The sequence below is a fragment of the Anomalospiza imberbis genome, chromosome 2 (genome assembly GCF_031753505.1).
Source record: "Anomalospiza imberbis isolate Cuckoo-Finch-1a 21T00152 chromosome 2, ASM3175350v1, whole genome shotgun sequence".
Classification (NCBI taxonomy): domain Eukaryota; kingdom Metazoa; phylum Chordata; class Aves; order Passeriformes; family Viduidae; genus Anomalospiza; species Anomalospiza imberbis.
Genome location: NC_089682.1, coordinates 106,424,754 through 106,442,770, shown reverse-complemented (window position 1 = coordinate 106,442,770; position 18,017 = coordinate 106,424,754). Strand labels below are relative to the sequence as shown.

The 18,017-nt window shown below is 44.7% G+C and overlaps 1 protein-coding gene across 2 annotated transcripts in view; it reads right to left on the bottom strand.

The window, feature by feature from the left end:
- Positions 1–18,017, bottom strand: part of CLDN10 (claudin 10) — a 54,828-nt gene that overhangs the window by 11,956 nt on the left and 24,855 nt on the right. Inside the window, exon 1 of one of the 2 annotated variants that reach the window (XM_068182457.1) lies at positions 1,940–2,232. The exons of the other annotated variant lie outside the window; for it this stretch is intronic. Coding sequence (XP_068038558.1) covers positions 1,940–2,159 — 220 coding nt within the window. The 5' untranslated portion in view covers positions 2,160–2,232. Of the gene's footprint in view, positions 1–1,939; positions 2,233–18,017 lie in introns of those variants that run through there. 2 annotated transcript variants of the gene reach the window in all.

Here is an 18,017-nt window from a genome sequence, read left to right as displayed (position 1 = left end):
CCTTTCATTCATGTTGTGCCTGGGTACCACAGTCTGGCCCCACAGCATTTAAAGATGCTGTTGAGAAACACTGAAGCCAAGAATTTTCTACTACTGATAAACAACCTGGCCAGAAGGGTTGGGACAGGGCTCTTCCAGACGTGCGTTTCAGATTCACTTCTGTCCAAAATGAGCTGATGGCTCTTTCACTGTGCACAAGGTACCTTGGAAACTCATTCTTTGGCCAAGTGGAACATGCTACCCAACACACAAGGTTTCAATGCACAAGCATTTGGGGGAAGGAAGGGGAAAGGATCTTGCTGTCAAGTGTTGTCTTCTTTTTGAAAATTTAAATGCTCCCAATTCTTCATACATTGTAACTATGCTTTTCTTACTTTAAAATCAGATTCACCCAGACCTAAAAGAACAGCTAAACAATAGATTCAAGGGATCCAAAAGGTTTCACACCAACGATCACTCCATGCCTGCCTGCACAGAGACCCCTGTTCCTTGCCCAGTCCTGGAAACTACACTCTCAGCTGCTACACTTGGCCACAGAGTGACTGATGTCAATGGAGGCCAGCCAGCTCTCCTATCCCTTTGGAGGAACTGGCAAATTCCTCTGATACCACAGGGCTGGGTCAAAAGAAAGTCTGAGAACAGCACTTCTCCCCCCGAGGGAAGCATCCTGCAGTAGTGGTGCTTAAGGGTTACCTGTGTTACCTCACTTTGGTATCTTGACCTCTTTCAGCCCTTTCTACATACAGAGGTTAAAGGTTTTCTGATATTGATATTAACATCGTGTTCATATTAATCCCTGTTACAATTAGTATTAATCTCTGTTAGTGATTAGATTAACAGACCTTCCTTTCCTCTTAAACAGAGCTTTTACACCAAAACACCTTCTCAGACTCCAGTGCAAAGGGAATATCTTGCCAGACTATGAACAGTAGGCATGATCTTTTGTGAGTGTCAAAGTCACTGGAACACAGCATATTGCATTAATTTATAACTATAAAAACTTAGAAAAGGTGCCATCATTTTAGAAGCCTTTCCTCCCTTTCTTTACAGCCACTTCTGAAGCTATAAACCGATGTCATACACACTTCCATTTCTACCAGCCATGATCAGTGTGGATTTATCAACTAAATGTTTAGTTGTAAAGATTTCCTGCAGTGAACCAGTTTCCCAGTACAGCTTCCTTAAAGGGCAAAAATGTTTCCCCTTAACGAGGGAAGAAACGCAGCACCAACTCAACCTTTGGTTTCAAGCCCTATAGCAAAACTCTCAGCTTTGCTTCAAAATAACACTGCCCTAAAGCTGAGCAAAGCTATGTATCGCTTCTGCATACCTTTGCATCCCTGACTGCCCCGAGCTTTCACACTGTCATTTATCAATGAAGCAATTACATCTGAGTTAATAACCACTTAGCAAAACCAGCAAAGGAACATTAATTAAAACAAAACTACGCCAAGGCTTGTTCTTCTCCACCGACCGTTGCATGGCTGGCAAAACATAAAAAAAGAGGAATGTCACGACAGTCGGAAAATAAATCGGCAAGAAAAGTTTGCCTGCATTCTTCTTGTGTCAAATCCACGCATACACTCTTCTGATGGGGGAAAAAAGGCAGGTAGTGACAGCACGAAAGCCCAAACCGGACACCTGGGCACCAAATATAACCTCAACTAGTGGGTTTTTGGGAGGAGAAAAACCCACTTCCACAAGTGTGCACAAGCAGCACGCTGCCACCTGCCTGGGGACAGGGGGCACCGGCCCATGAGCCCGCGGGGGGCTGCCTTCGTCCGGGTCCCCGCCGGCCCCCGCCCCGCTCGGCGCACCCCGACCCCCCGCTGCCCGCCCGCCCCACCGAGCCCGGCCCGGGAGCGGCCCCGGGAGCTCCCGCAGAGCGGCACAGGGGACACCGGGGAGGTGTCGGGGTGGGGGTCAGCGGGAGCCTGACCGTCCAGCGCCAGCATGGATGGGAAGTCCTTGCAGTTGGAGACGCCGGTGGAGTCGGTCACGCAGGTCTTCCAGAGGTTGGCCCAAAAGGTGGCGGTGGTGATGACCGTGCCATCGATGGTGGACACCTTCCAGTAGTCGGTGGGCAGCGTGGAGGAGACCAGCACCCATCCCGAGATGGTCAGCAGGAACGCGATGATCTCCGCCGACGTGCTCGCCATGGGCCCGGCAGCAGGCGGCGGGCGGCGCGGAGCCGCGGCGGATCCCGGCGGAGCCCGGGGCGGCGGATCCCGGCGGAGCCCGGCGGAGCCCGGGGCGGCGGATCCCGGCGGATCCCGGCGGAGCCCGGGGCGGCGGATCCCGGCGGAGCCCGGCGGAGCCCGGGGCGGCGGATCCCGGCGGAGCCCGGGGCGGCGGATCCCGGCGGCAGCGGGCGGAGCGGAGCGGAGCGGAGCGGAGCCGAGCGGAGCGGAGCCGAGCCGAGCGCGGCGGGGCGGGGGCGGCGGCCGCGGCCGCGCAGCCCAATCAGCACCGGCAGCTCTCGGCATCGCCCCGGGACCGGCCCCGCCCCGCCCGGCCCCGGCATCGCCCCGGGGTCCCCAGAACGGACCCCAGCACGGCCCGGCGGGGTGGCGAAATGAACCAGACCCGAAAGCAAACAGCGGCGGCCTGTAATTTGGGGTTAGAGTCCCCTTCCTCCGCAGGTGCGGGAGTCGGGAGGGGATGGCAGCAGAGGGGCAGGTGCGTCCTTAGCATCTCTTTCCCAGCTGCAGGTTTGCGTCTCTTTCCGAATTACCCCGTGCCATCCTCCCCACAAATAGCCTTGCCAGGAGGGTGGCTTTGAGCAATACTTGTAGAATACAGGTGTGCCGACCGTGAGGGCTCCATATTCCTACAGGTCCAATATGCTTTTGAAACGCATAGCAGGGTTTTTTAATCCTCTGAATTTCAGCTGGCCTCTGATATTATCCAGCCACAGGTGATACAGCGTTTGATACCTGTTTTTGCAATGTGAGGTGATGAACTTGGGATTTTCTACCTCAGTTTTCATGCATTCAAGCCTGCAGCTCACAGGTGGAGAGTTATCCACAGTGGTTTCTCCTCATTTGAAGCTGTTTACTTTCCACATCAGTAGTATATTTGCCATTGATGTGGAAAGTACACTGCCGGTCTTTACTTTCCTCCTATTTATGTCAAAACTATTGTTACATTTTCTAAACCTTTTTGCCAGATGGGCAATCACTGGAGGATAAGAAGCCATATTTGCATCATTATTCTTCTGATGAATGCTTTTTGGTTTTGCCGTGTAGACACAAACCCGGATGTAATCACCTTACAGACATATATTAAAAAAAAAAAAAAAAAAAAGAAAAAGGAGAAAAACCTCAGAGTTGGGTGTTCCTTTGGGTGTGTGTCAGAGCTCAGTGGGAACAGGGTGTTTGTTGATCTGTTAATGCTCCAGCAGGATAAAAGGGGGTCCACAGACGCATTTCCTGACACAGTGGCTCTCTGCCTGCTCTCTGCCTCCCTGGTACCCTCTGACTTTCAGGTGACGCACAGCAGCATTGGCAGGGAAGAGGGAGAAGGAAAAGCAGGCAGGAGGCTTGTTTGCACAGCAGCATTGGGCATGGGGCATGCTACAGCTCCGTTCAACCTCTGTGCCAAGATGCCTTCCTCTCTCCTCAGGAGGGAAAAGGAACAGAGTCACGAAGAAGGTGAGCCAGCCTCCTGTGTGGTGTCAGGCTGTAGCCAGAGCTCACTTTGGAACACTGGGATGACTATCCATCCAAGTCCCATCTCCATGATATTATGATCTAGTTATCGTAGGGCATGGCAGCAGAAGGGAAAAAGGAAAGAAAAATTTTTTTCAGTATTTCCCCCCATCATAGTGCTTTAAGATCTTGCAGACTGGAATTATGTTTGTAGTGGTAAAGTAGATCAATCCAAGCTATCAACTAGGATCTAATCAAGACTGAGGTAGGAGACTCGAGTCCAAACTTGAGTCATTGTGTTTCTTGACGTGGGACCTATTGTTTTGTTGATAACACTGCTTTGCTTGGTGAATCCAGGGAGTAGCATTTGGGCAAATTTTGGCCAGGGCCCATCAGAACTTTTTGGTGCACTGTCATGCAACAACCAGAAGTCTAGAGTGAGTGTTGAAGGACAGGAACGCAGCCAGGACACCTCTAGGCCCGAGTCTGAGCTCCTGAGTCTGGGAAGGAGAGGAAGAGGGTCTTCCTGAAGAGCATAGGCACTGCTCCCCAGAGGGCCAGCAGAAGTGGCAGGCTGGTGAGTGACCCTGCTGAGGGTGGGTAGTCCTGCTGAAGCTGCTGTGGCCTCTGGCTGTGATGTCCAACAACCATTTGTGCTGTCCCAACCATGCTGCTTTCAACAGAGCCAGACTTGGCTGCCATGTACAGTGTGGATCCACACCTCTCTGTGGGCCACCTGTCTGCTGCCAGGGATGGCAGGGTGAGCCCATGGAGGTGGCTTAGGACAAATTAAATTGTTTCAACCTCAAACCCACTCTCTGCCTGCTCATAAGGACCCTTCAAGCAGGCTAATTTATATGTCTGTTTCCTTGTAAGCCTTGTTTTATCTAGGATATTGTAAAGTGGCCTGAGTGTACATGAGAACCAGACTTGCTTTGGCTTCAGGGAAAGGTTCCTCCTTTCATCTCCTGACACTGTTGCTTCTGAGGATGTTTTATGTTACTAATCCAGTTGTTACCATTTTTATCATCTAAAATCAAAACAAGATGTTGCACTTCTGATCTCAACTTTGGTGATGTAAACACAAAATGGCATAGTGCACAGCTGAGTGTTCAGCCCAGGCTGGAGTAAGGCAAGTTGCAAGAGGATACTCTTCCCCCATGACATTTTCTTCATGCTGACTGGAATCTGCAGAGATTGGTAAACATTCATCAGGGAGGCTGTGTTTCTCCCCTGTATATTTTTTCAGCTTCTTTCTCTTGTGTAACTGCAAGTCCCTTTACCGTGAGCTTAACTCATGCATCTTCCAGTTTTCCAGGATACTGTGGCCTCTTTTCTCCCTGTTGATATAGTAGGAACTTCAACATCCATATGAAGATACTTCTATATCTCTCTTCAACCTCTGTCTTCCTGCCACCATAGCTCTGGAACTGGATTTACTTATTTGGCTTTCTTACCTATTTATAGTTTATGTAGTAGAGCAAAAGACTTGTCCTTTGGTTTTGTTTGTTTGTTTGTTTGTTTTTGATTGGGTTTTTTTGTTCCTGTACTTCAAGACAAGTTATGACTTGGGAATTTTTTGAAAGTTCCTCAGGTTGCTGTGGGACTGATTTCCTTTTTCTTCTGTTCATAAGTAGATCATGTCAATACAATAGCACAGTTTTGTGCTGGGTTATTTGATTGATTATGGGGTTTATTCCCTTGGACTGGGGACTGGGTTTATTCCCTTGGACTTAAGAAAAGTGTTCATGTCTTTTTTTATAAAAACAGCCTTTGTGGTTCATTTTTTGTGGCAAGCTTCATTGACTCCTGGGCATAAAAGTGGCATTTAGGGGAGAAATATTAGTATGTGTTTAGAATAGGCTATTTCATTTGGAAGGGACCTGTGCTGATCATCTAGTCCAGCTGCCTGATACTTCAGAACCGACCTAAAGTTAAAGCATGTTACTAAAGGTATGTCCAAATACCTCTTAAACACTGATGGGTTTGGGGCATCAACCACCTCTCTAGGAAGCCTCTTCCAGGGTTTGACCATGCTCTCAGTAAAGAAATGCTTTTCCTAATGCCCAGTCTGAACATTCCCTGGCAGAGCTTTGAACCATTCCCACGCATCCTATTGCTAGATTCCAGAGAGAAGAGATCAACTTCCCCTCCTCAGGAAGTTGCAAAAAGCAACGAGATCACTCCTCAGCCTCCTTTTCTCCAAATGAGACAAGCCCAGAGCTTGTGCAGAAGGATGCTGTAAGGGACAGTATGAAATCCCTGACTTAAATCCAGAAAAACTCCATCCCGCACCTTCCCTTCATCCACCAGGTGGGTGACCTTATAATAGAAGGATATGAAATTAGTTAAACAGGATTTTCCCTTTGTGAGCCCATGTTGACTGTGCCTGGGGATTGCATTGTTCTTTAAATGCCTTTTGACAGTACCCAGTGTGATCTTCTCTGCAACTTTTCCAGGAACTGAAGTTAGACTAACAGGTCTGTAGTTCCCTGGGCCTTCCCTCACATCCTTCTTGTAGATTGGAATAACACTGGCTAGCTTCCAGTCAGCAGAGACCAACCCAGGGCTACTGAGGTTTTTGAATTACATACATTTTACAAATCAGGCTGGAATATTAATAAATAGTTGAATTTTTATAATGCACAAACTTTTATTATATTGCCATGTACAGAAGAACCCTTCAGAGATGGTTTTGCTCTGAAGCCTGAAATACATTATATTATTTTAGCTCTTGCAGGCTCAAAATTACAAGTAATCATTATTGCCTCATAAGTTAAACACTGGATGACAACAACATTTGTTCTGCAGCCAGGATAAGCAGGCTAGGGTCGTCATGCCTTTGTCCTGGAGTAATTTTTCTTGTAATTTTACCATGCATAGGTTGGGCAACTTGAGACTCTTTCCTGGCTTTGCCATGTTATGATCTCCAGGGTGCCTAGAGCACTTGTGCAAAAGGAAAAAGTCCCGACTTCATTTTTCTTCGGCTGAAGGACAGCTTCCTTGTTTGCTAGGGTTTTCCTGTGAGTCTGAATATTGAAAATGTAAGGCAGACATAGGGAACATAGGCTTTTAAGAATGTCATCACCTGGGTCTGTTGGCAGTGCTAGATCTGGGGAGGGCACCCCAAACTGGCATCTACGTTCGAGGGGATTAACACAACGGTAAGTGAGGCGCTTGCACGGTGCTCTGCATTGTGCAGAACAAAGTGCCGCCTAAAAAATGAGCAACCAGATCCTCTTCCTCAAAAGAGAGCAAACAAAGGAATGTTTCTGTCTCACCTAAAAAAAAAAATCCATCAGATTGGGAACATCAGTTAATAATCACCAGTCCTTGCTGGGGGTGCTATCGTTATTTTCCTTAAGTGGTAGAAAAAGGAATTAAATTAAATGACTGCATGTCTTTTGTAAACTGCCAGGACAAGAATGATTTTTAGCTATGCAGTTCATATATTACATAACAAAAAGTAAAAAATTAATAGGAACTGACAATCCAGAGCACTTTAAAGGAGTGAAAAATTGCATTCCTCAAGCCATAAACTTTCCTCTCTCCCTCTCTCTGTTCAGTGCATTCAGACATTACTGACTTTGTTTCTTGACACTGTGATTAATGCTTTGTTTCTTTTTTTTTTTTCCAGCTTGCCTTAATTTTGTTGAGAAAAGCCTGTGTTGTTCCCTGAAAGTTTGTAATACAATCTTTTAAAAATAGATATAACCTGTTTAGCAAACTCAGCAGGAAATGTGAAGAAGTGCATCTCCTACTTTCCTGGAGGTGCATTCCTCCTGGCCAACAGCACAGGTGCAGCTCTTGTCTGTCAGAAGTGGCCGCCACATCAAATTAAGTTTTGCTAAGCACAGGCAGGTTGCTGTGGAAAGACAGGAAACCTCCAGATAGATTTTAAGAACATGCAGCCCTATGTAATGCAATTTAGAAATTTGCAAAATTTTAGAAAGTTTTAAAAATAAAAGAATATTGTAAGTAAAGGAATTTAAAACTATTTAACTGAGTTGGCAAATGAGAGGCAAATGATTTCCCAGAGCAGTTGGGGTTCAGAAGTGATCCTTGCCAGTGAGCCATAAAGACTAAGAAGTTGAATCCTGACCAGTGTCTGAGCGGCAGGACGGTGTTTGGATATTGGTATCCCTGCAGTGGGAACACTTTCCCACTGAGCATGTCCTCTGCCCTTGTGTGCCACAGCTGGCTTCTGCTGTTTCCTGAGCACCTGGTAGATCTGGGCATCTGTCATTTTTTAATAGGCACCAGGATAGCTCCCACCCAGAGGACACATAGAAGCAGAAGCTGACCCTCTGCAGGGAGCACAGCAACAGGACAAGGGGCACGAGTTGGAAGGCAGGAAATTCCCTTTAGGTATTAGGAAAAAATTGTTTACCAGGAGGATGGTCAAGCACTGAGAGTGGGCTGCCCAGAGGCACATCTCCCTCCTTGGAGGTGCTCAAGACTTAACCGGTCATGGCCCTGAACAAGCCCATCTGATTAGATGTGTTTTGGACTAGATGACCCCTGGAGGTCCCTCCTAACCTGGCTTTATTACCCTGTGATTTTGTTACCTCTCTGGAGCAGATAGAGGAGCACTGGGCTGCATTTGGCTTATTATCGCTCTAATTGGCACCCAGGTGCACTAACGATCCCAGATTATATGTTAGGCGCAGAACATGATTCCATGTGATCCCTGATACCCTGTTATTTAGCACACATGCTGAAATCTTTTCACAGATAGGTGTATTTCAGTTCATAACAGCAGAGCAATTAACTACTTTTTCAGCTGTTTTATGCATAGGGAAATTTTTCCATGGTCATTCTCTTTTTAAATTTATTTTTGTAGGATGCCTCTAGACATGCTAAAGAAAACCCCAAGAGGGGCATGTGACACAGAGACCTTTAGCTCTGGCAGTGTAACACCTTCCTGAGACAGCAGAGCAGGGATGAGAAGAAGAGACAAGCTCGTGGAAAAGATGGACTCATTTCCTGGGTGGATGCAGGAGCAAAGATGTTCAGTGTGTGCTTCAGCTAATAGGTGGTGGCAGTAACTGGAGAGAGTGTCTGGGGACATGTGAGGTGACTGGCAAGGGCCCTGGAGGAGGCAGAAATAAGCTGCAGCAGAGCACGAGTGAGGTGATCATTTACACCGTGCTCTTTACCTAGCCCTGCTTAGGTGTAGCCTGGCCCTCATCATGCATTTGTCCCAGTTTCCAGTTTGAAGGGGAGACAGGTGAAGGTGAGTTTCTGCCTTGTACCTTCCCACCAGCATCTCTCTCTGCAAGGAAGCTCTTCCACATGCCTTCCTCCTGTTCATCTCCCTAGTTCCCACAGGGGCTCCTTATTTACTCAGGAAATGGTTGTGCCATGAAGAGGGTGTTGTGGTTTGCTGTCCCTGGCCCCACTGTTTGTCAAGCACCAGTTATCCCAGCTGGTGGCATAGAAAGATTTAATTTAACCGAGAAGCTGAAAACCACAACCTGGAGCAAAGCAGCTTCTGCAGTGTAATTAATTTTAGAGCAAACGGACTGGGATCAAAAAAGGTCACGGTGACAAAGTGGAGTTAAAAGCTGTCTTAGATCAACATGCTCAAGCAATTCAGAAACAAAGGGAATAAGGAAATAATATGTGAGAGATTCAAAAATCAATAAACCGGTTGTGGTTAGTGTGCATTTGATCCATCATCAATACTGCTCCTTTTGATCCTTCTGGTTTGGTTTGGTTTCTGACGTGATGTGTGTTTTTTAAAGAGAAGTGGGTAAAACCCTCCAGTTAAAGGGAGGGGTTGCCTCCAGGTGTAGAGGCTCTTGGATAAAGAGGACAGATTTAAAATTCAATTTAAATTTTCTGAGCTTTAGAAATCACAAATAAAAGTGGCAGTAATGAGATATGAGGAGAAAAAAAAGCATCTTAAAACATAGGTGTCAATGTCAGTGTGTTTGCTGGGGGACATGATCAAGTTCCCCTCGTCTTCCCATCTACTGAGAGCACTGCCTACTCAAAAATTACTGGATCAAATGAAATTGGAAGCTTTTTAGTTTACCAAGCAACACTTCAGCTCATTTTTGTGTGCAATCTGTGTGCAGCACCATGTTTTTCCTATTTCTTCAGTGAAATGTTCTGCCAGCCTCCACGCTGACTCTTGAGGAAAACAGTCCACTACTACGTGTAGTAATGAAGCAGTATATTACCTGGGAGAAAATTCATTTGGACTGCTTATTTTTGCTGGGTCACAGTCCAGAGTAGCCAGCAAGACATTTGCCAAGGGCAGGACATAATGTGCTTTGCCTGTTATGTTAATGCTTTCATGGTCCCATACGGAAAGCATTTTTCTTCCATTACATTGCAGTAGTTCTACCTTGCCATTGCCCTTGTAAAGAAATAAAGCCTTTTCCACCGATAATAGAGATCCAGGTATGCACTGTGGGGTTTTCTTGTGTTTTCCTCTTTGTTTTCCTCTTTGTTCTCCTCTTTGTTCAAATGTCTTTTCTCAGCTGATTGCTTATTTCAGTGGCTCATTTATGTGCTGATTTTTTATTTCAGTGGCTCATTTATGTGCTCATTGCAGCTTTTTGATTCACTTTAGCTGAAAGCCGGGTGAAGAAGGGCAGAATCACTTTTGAAAATTCATTATTAAAACTATGTAAAGTGTCTTTTTTCATACCAGAAATGCATTTTTACTTTTAGAAAAGGAGAAATTCTTAAACAGTTTTGACTTAAGTTGCAATTTGTAAGGTGGGAAACTGATCATGTTTCTGATTTTGGTGGTATTATATGGATTAAAATATTGAACTGCACTTTTTATTTTCAAAAAAATTGTATAGTGGGAGACAATGGGATGATGCAGAAATCTCTTTACTTGGTGCTAGCTCTGGGAAAGTTGAGTTTCCTTTTCTTTTCCAGTGTTTGTTTTAGTTATTTTATGTGTACAGGAATCAGAAAATCTTTCAACAGCAAATTCATGTTTCGGAAGTCTCCGGGTCACAAAACGATGGATTTTGATTGTAAATTGCTTGACAAATGCCAGCAAAATAAAAACGCCAGCGGATGCCAAACATTGAGACTGGCGACACTAGTGTTTGGTTTTCTTTAATGACTGCTCTTTGTTTTTCTACTGGATGGTGCACTACTGACAAAAATTACTTTCAGTGATGTCTGAGGATTAAGGATTTATTTGGAAAGATGGCCCAGAGCATTTTGTTCATGTGGTATTCTGGGAACTGTTAACTTTTCTAAATACATACAAGAAAAACCTGATTTTGTAAGAGAGAGAGTTAGGACATGGCATGCAAAAGCTCCAGGCTTGCTGCATCCATTAGAGAACTGGACACAAACATTAAAATTTAGCTGGAGGAAGTGTTTGTGCAATCGATGAATATACTGTTAGTGTGAAGTTCTGTGCTTTAGTATGAAATGCAAACATAAAAATGCATGAAATTCTATTGCCAGCCAGAAATCCCATCCTATCCCCTCCAGTCCCCTTAAATAGAGGACATCTCTGGAAAGTGTGCAGTTTTATGGGAGGAATTTTCCTGCCCATAAAGGAAATCTAAAGCCATGGGCTGTAGGCACCAGCTCGTAGATGCCTGTGTGCAAGCTGGTCAGTGACTGGAGCCGTGTGGAGCTGCAGTTCTGTGCCAGCCATTGTCCTCACCAGGCACCTTCCAGTGACACGTCACATGCCCTGAGCTGTGAAAATATTGATTTTGGGATCACATGCCTGAACAAGTCTCAATTTTCCTCCCATCCCAAACAGGATCTAAGCTCAGGCTGGGATCCTCGTTGAGCAGGTGTATGCCCTGGAGGTTGCTGCAAGCCCTTTGCCTGTCTATTCTTTGTAGGAGGTTTTATCCACCTCTGCCACAACTGTTCTCCAACTCTGGCAGCACAAGCCCCAGTGCTGCACATTTCTGCGGGTTGAGGATGGCTTAAGCATGACCAAAAGCACAAGTGCCTCTCTCCTGCCTGCAAGTTTCCTCTATGTTAATCCACCACTTCCGTGGGAATGATGGCCACAAGTTGCCAGCCTCAGGCACGGGTCACTCCCCAGCTCTGTACAGGTTGACCAGAGAAATGGAAGACATGATGGGTTTTGAGGGCTGAGTTTAAAGCACAGAAATGAAATACCACTGTTAAATCAAAGGGAAAGCGCAATCCTCCCCTGTGTTCAGCAGAAGTTAATTGTTGTGTTTTTCCAGCAAATCTCATGCCTGGAGAGCTGGCTGTGCAGCCTCTGCTCCCCCACTCCAGCAGCCCAATATTGTCCTGGGCTCTTCAAGGCCTTCCACCTTCCTTGTACAAATTGGCTGCCTGTTCTCATCCCAATGAACCACAGCATGAGTGGCTCAGCAGGTGGGCATCTTGGGTTTAAAACCCTCATCCCTGTGCCCCTCTCCCATCTTCAGCAGTGGCTCCCACAGTGAGTGTCTTGTGCAAGCAGAAGCTGCCCAGTTGCCCCAAGAACCTCACAAGCGCCGATGTGTTTCTTGGCTTTTGGCAGGGAGCAGAGCCATCCTTGGATGCATGCCTGTCAGCTGACAGGCTCCTTGCCCAGATGCATTTCAGTGATTAACCTGCTGCCTCTGTCTGTCAGCTTAGGGGTTTCCATGCCACACAAGAAAAGACAGGAAGGTTAGATTTGCTTGAACTCCCTGGGACTGGTATGATGTCCCAAGGGTAGGCATCCTTCTGGATATTCAGATCTATATCTACCGTGTGGTTGGAGCGGTGCAGAGCACTGTAAATAAGGCATGTAACAGCTTGTGTTGCAGGCTTGCTCTCCAAATAAGGCTTGGAGAAGTCGAGGGGCTCTGTTTTCCAAGGCAGGACTGTAAGAGGTCACTCTCCTGTTTGTGCTGCCCCTGAACTCAACCTCTCTTCTGAGACACTTCTTGGCACGCTGGTGGTCTGTTGGCTTATGGGAATGGCCCCTGCCAAGTTCTTCAGGCGTGGAATAGGTCGTTCCCTTCTCATTTGTAAAGTGTTGTGGTTAATTTCTAATCAGAAGTGCCTTTGAACTTCTGAACTTTGAACTCAGCGAAAGAAGCCTTCCCTTGAGTACATCAAAGTTTGTCACTGTGCTTAGGGGAATGATTTATGCCACAAACTCATCATGCCAAGAAATTATAGCAAGTCCTTTATGTGGCATAGGCATCATTGAATATATTAATATGCACAAGTAAATAAAATAAAGCCATTAGTCTAGGATGCACACCCCTGAGAGCAGAATTTTCTCTGCAGGTTTTCAAGGAGGATGAAATACCAACTACTGATCTTTCACAAAGAAAATCTCTCATGTGGTAGAACACAGCAAACAAGAACATTAATATGCATATTTATTAATTTATATTGAAAGGACGTGATACAAACAATTTTATATATCCCTGCCTTATACTATGTCTCAAAAGAGATCAGGCTCTTATGAAAACTATTATTTCCTAGATATTGGAGAAAAATTGTTTGGCAACCACCCTACCAACCACAGTTTCATGTTTTCTTAATGATGTTAATCACATACACATCTCCATAAGTAAGCATTATCATTACAAACGGATGAAACCAATTCATAAAATAGCAAGAGAGGAATAATGGTTTAGGATAAGTAGAGAAGACTGAAACAACCCAGCACACATACCATCCCTTCCCTTAGCAGATGAAAATGTTCTTTTCCCTTTCCTTACAGAAATCTATCATAGGGCACTACAAATGGTGTCTGCGACAAGGCCTCTCTTTATCCACAGAATTTCTTCTGCAATAGATATTCTTACATACTACTGCACCCTTCCCATATATTCCTAGGATAATTCGTTACTAGAAATGGGATAGGCATGCAATAATTACAGCTGTTCATTAGCCTTTTCAGGAATTATCTAGATTTACTTACAAAACAGAGAGGTACTTCCTTTGTAATCCATTTGTAGCTTTGCTTTTCAGGCCTAAAAATGCCCACTGGAACAGTAATTTCATGAGGATTTTGCTTTTCATCCCTTTTTTCCCTTATACACTGTCTGGGTTTAGAACTTGCTTTAGTGTGTAATCCATGACAGACGAGTTCCCAAATGAGCTGGCTGTGAATCTCAGGTCACTATCGTTCCTCAGCTCCACTCAAACAGCAGTTTACAACAAAGTATGACATTTTGTGTTGGTTTGTTTGTGCAACAGCTGAGTTTTTTTGTGATAGGGAAGTAAAGTACTTGAGTCATGTCCATTTGTTTTTGATAGGGCTGCAGTAATATTGAACTGAAAGGTGTTTCTGAGTTTTTTTTTCCCTGATGACTTCCAGCATCTGATGCTGATTTAACTTTTATTCTTGTATAGCAGCAGTCAGCCTGGTGAGATAAGCCATCTTAAGCCATTCCTGATCCTCAGATGAGCACTGAGCATACTGTTTAGCATTTCTGTGGGCATGCTCTGTACTGTTGCAACACAATACTTTTCATTTTAGTGCTCTATCACCTTCAGTGATAGAACACTATCAGTGACTTGGCTCTATTGTCCCAAAATATTTGCAAGCTTGGGAATACCCGGAGTTATGATGGTGGCCCTGTATAATCACCCTCTCATGCGAATAATTTTGGATTAATTTGTACTCATCAGTAGAGCTTGCTAGATTTTCTATTAGAAGGATGAAATTGCCAGGTGATGTCAATGAGCCCCAGTCCTGTTCTGCCTTGGGTCTCCCTTCAGAACAGCCAGGCACTGGTTCACACAATTATTTCTACACTGTGCATCCAGAGACTTGCAGTCTTATTTCAATTATGCTTGCTTATGACCAGGTCTCTAAATGTTTCACATAAAAAATTAACTGCCAGTAGTACTTTCTTCACAGGGGGAAGTGGAGGGGCAGGTACCAATCTCTTCTCTCATGACCAGAGACAGGACCCAAGGGAATGGCTTGAAGCAGAGTCAGGGGAGGTTTAGGTTGGATATCAGGAAATGTTCTTCACCCAGAGGGTGGTTGGGCACTGGAACAGGCTCCCCAGGGAAGTGGGCTCAGCACCAGCCTGACAGAAGTCAAGAAGTGTTTGGACAATGCTCTTAGGCACGTGGTGTGTTTCTTGGGTATGGTGCTTTGCAGGGCCAGGAGTTGGACTTGATGATATTGATGGGTCCCTTCCAACTCAGAATAGTCTATGATTCTACAATTCCATGATTATGAGTTCATCCTAGTGGCTTTTATGATAATGATGATGATGATGATGATTATTATTATTATTATTGAAGCAGTGAAAGATCAACCCCAGAAGAGGCAAGTCAGTGAGGGATTTATTTTCTTAATATTGGAGTATTTTACTGAAGGCATGAAGCAGCTGTGAAGACTGTTTCTCCAGCTCCTAAACCACTTTCTGATGCCCATGTCAGAAAGGATCTCTGAATGGTGATAGTAAGGGTTGAACTTGCCTTATGTATTAATATGCTCATATATTTTTTTAGGCTCTTGTTGCTTCTTAAATTAAGATAATACTACCACATGAGCTATCCCTGCCTGCTGGGAGCAAGGGTGAGGCTGAGATGCCTTTGTGCCTAGGAAGCAATTTTCAGACCAGAGACTCCAGAGAAATGCAAAATTTTGCTCACCTTTGTACGCTGAGACCGGAGAGGGCACACTGTGTAACCTCACCATTTGGCTGAACCATGGCTAGAAATGTGACACTGGCTTTGCCCCTGAGCATGCAGAGACACCTTAACTGAAGAGTTTTTGTGTGATGACTGTTTCATATATGCTTAAGGGGCAGGGTTATGTCTGAGCTGAAAGAAACTCCTTGTGAGTGCATAAATTACAGAACTGTGTTTGAAGATTGTATCATATCCAGTGGAGGTGATACAATCTCCATAGCATTTGTATCTTTGAAATGAGTCATTATTTTGAATAATGATCCATGCTTGTTCATTTTCATGTGAACAGTTGAGGAAAGCTTAGCAAGCTTTCAAACTCTTCCTCAAGATCCACTGGTCTGTGAAGTTTAAAGATCACTGACTAAGGCCATGTGAAGTGGTAACAGGGATTGATGACACTTAAATAAAGAGAGTTATCGATCTGTGTGACAGCTGCCATCGTTAACAATGTGGTCTAACCACAGTGACACCTCTCTTCCTCTCCCTTCCCTTGCCAGCCAAGACTACTTCAATCTCTCTGCGAATGAGCCTTCATTCTGCTCGGTATTGCAACACTGATGGTAGCCCCACAAACACAGTAATCAGAGCTTCCCACAAGTTCATTTACATTTGAAGTGAATATGATGCAATATGACAAGTGGTGTTTGGCAACGAGCACAGCACAGGTAACCCTGTTCCACGCTGCCACTGTAGAGCATTTCCTGGCAAATGCAAGAGGTGGGATTCTGTTTAGCTTGGATGGCCAAAGCACAGATGTCCACATCTGGGCCAGTCATCAGAGCTCCATGCACCATAGTCAAAGGAGTCTGCAGAGCTATTCAGCTGATAAATATAGGGTGAAATGGGAGAACTGTGTCCCTGAGTGCCAAATTCACGTTATTGACTGGAAAAGGAAGCAAAATGGGCAGATTCTTATGGAGTCATCTATATTACAAATGTCATGGGATGAGATTTTTTTACTGTCAAATATTTTAATGCCAAATCCCATATTTACAAACTGAGATATTTACAACCTGAAAAGGTTTTGTCATTCACAAATACAGGCTGGCAAGAATGTAGTGCTTTTGTATTGCTGGAGATGGATGAATTTTGCTCCATCTACTGGAAAATATGTTTGGTGCATACAAAACATGGAAAAGGGACATAGATACAGTGAAGTCCTCTCCTCATTGTCCTAGAGCAAAGTTGTTATATGCTGACTAATCCTTAATTTCTCATCACTTACGAGTACTGGCACACATGACTCTTGGTTTGTGAATTTACCTGCTGCTAAAGTTAATAATCAGACTGTAGCCTCTTGTGAAATATGATTTCCAAGTGAATACACTGAAGCTAAAAGAAAATAAAGATTTTTACTATTTTTAAAATTTCAATTGCTGTGTATTCACCTGGAAAATCCAGAGCACAAAACAACATGGAAAGCCTAAATATAAGCTTAGCTATGGCAGTTTTGTAGTAACATTGCTCGATTAGTGTTAAGATCTATGCAGCTCTGAGTTCACACTCAGATCTTCTACCCAGTCACAGGAAGGCAAACAGCAATTATTATTCACTTGTAAGAAGAAAAAGCTCTTTTCAGGGTTACATGACATGCCTTATTTCAGTGAACAAGCAAACGTGGCAGGTGGATAATGCAAATGAAAGAAACGGTTGGGCCTATGGAGTCTGACCTTGGAAGAATAGTCATTTTGGCTATCAAAAAAGAGAGAGCTGATAGTTTACCCTCTAAAAGAGAGGTTCATTGTCTGAAACTTGAAATATGTGAAAAGGGGCATGAAAGGAATGTGGACAGCTTTCCAGGTGGGATGTGGACATTCCTGTCTCTGAGTTATCTCATCCAATTCAGCTGAATGACACTTCTTCCAATCTTCTGATTTAAGCAGGTTACAGTAAAATGGAGCAGGTAGTTACCAGAGTCTGATATAATGAGTTTGTACACTTTCAGCAGAAGTGTTTGCAGGGAATCTGCTTTCCACTGATATGACGTGGTCACATGCTGGAGGTGTGTGATCACTCAGAATCTCATTGGATCCTGGCTGGGTATCAGTAAGCAAATAGCAAATAAAACACCTAATCAGATTGATTTACTGTGTTAAATTTGCAAAGATCACAAACTACTCTTTGCACTGCTGACAGACCCTGGTCATAACATCTTTGGCAGTCTTAGCCAAGGGTGTGAAAAGGATCAGCAAAATAATCAGTTCCCTCCAGGCATTCTGAGAAAGAAAAGGCGCTTTGCCAGGAATAAGAAATGAGATCTGTTTTGTGAAATGAGCTGTTCTTCAGGTCAGTTCTTCTCCCCAGCTCAGATAAGACAGCATCAAGTCAGACATGGTACTGACAGCTAGCCTTGCTTTGCTGAGCTGTCAGGTATTACTTTGCTAACTGTCCTTGAAAAGGGAGGAGCAATGGGGCAGCGCATAGATATGAAAAGATGTAGACCCACTTCTCCTGGGGAAAAGGACTAACACTGGAACATATGTAAACATTTAGCGTCCAACCCTTTTGCCATTCCACAAAGAGCAGGCTGGGTCTCAGCTGCTCTTACCCAAAATTACACAAAAATGACTATAGATATGCACAAAGATTTTGCATCAGTAAAAATATGGGGTTCTATATGCAGCTCCTGCTCAGTACCAGGTAGTACAGCAACCACCAGCGTTCCATGCGTGATAGTTTGAGTCCAGTACAGAGCTCCAGTAGCCCCCACTATCCCCAGAAGCATCATTTGTTCCCCTGAAATGGAGATCTTGC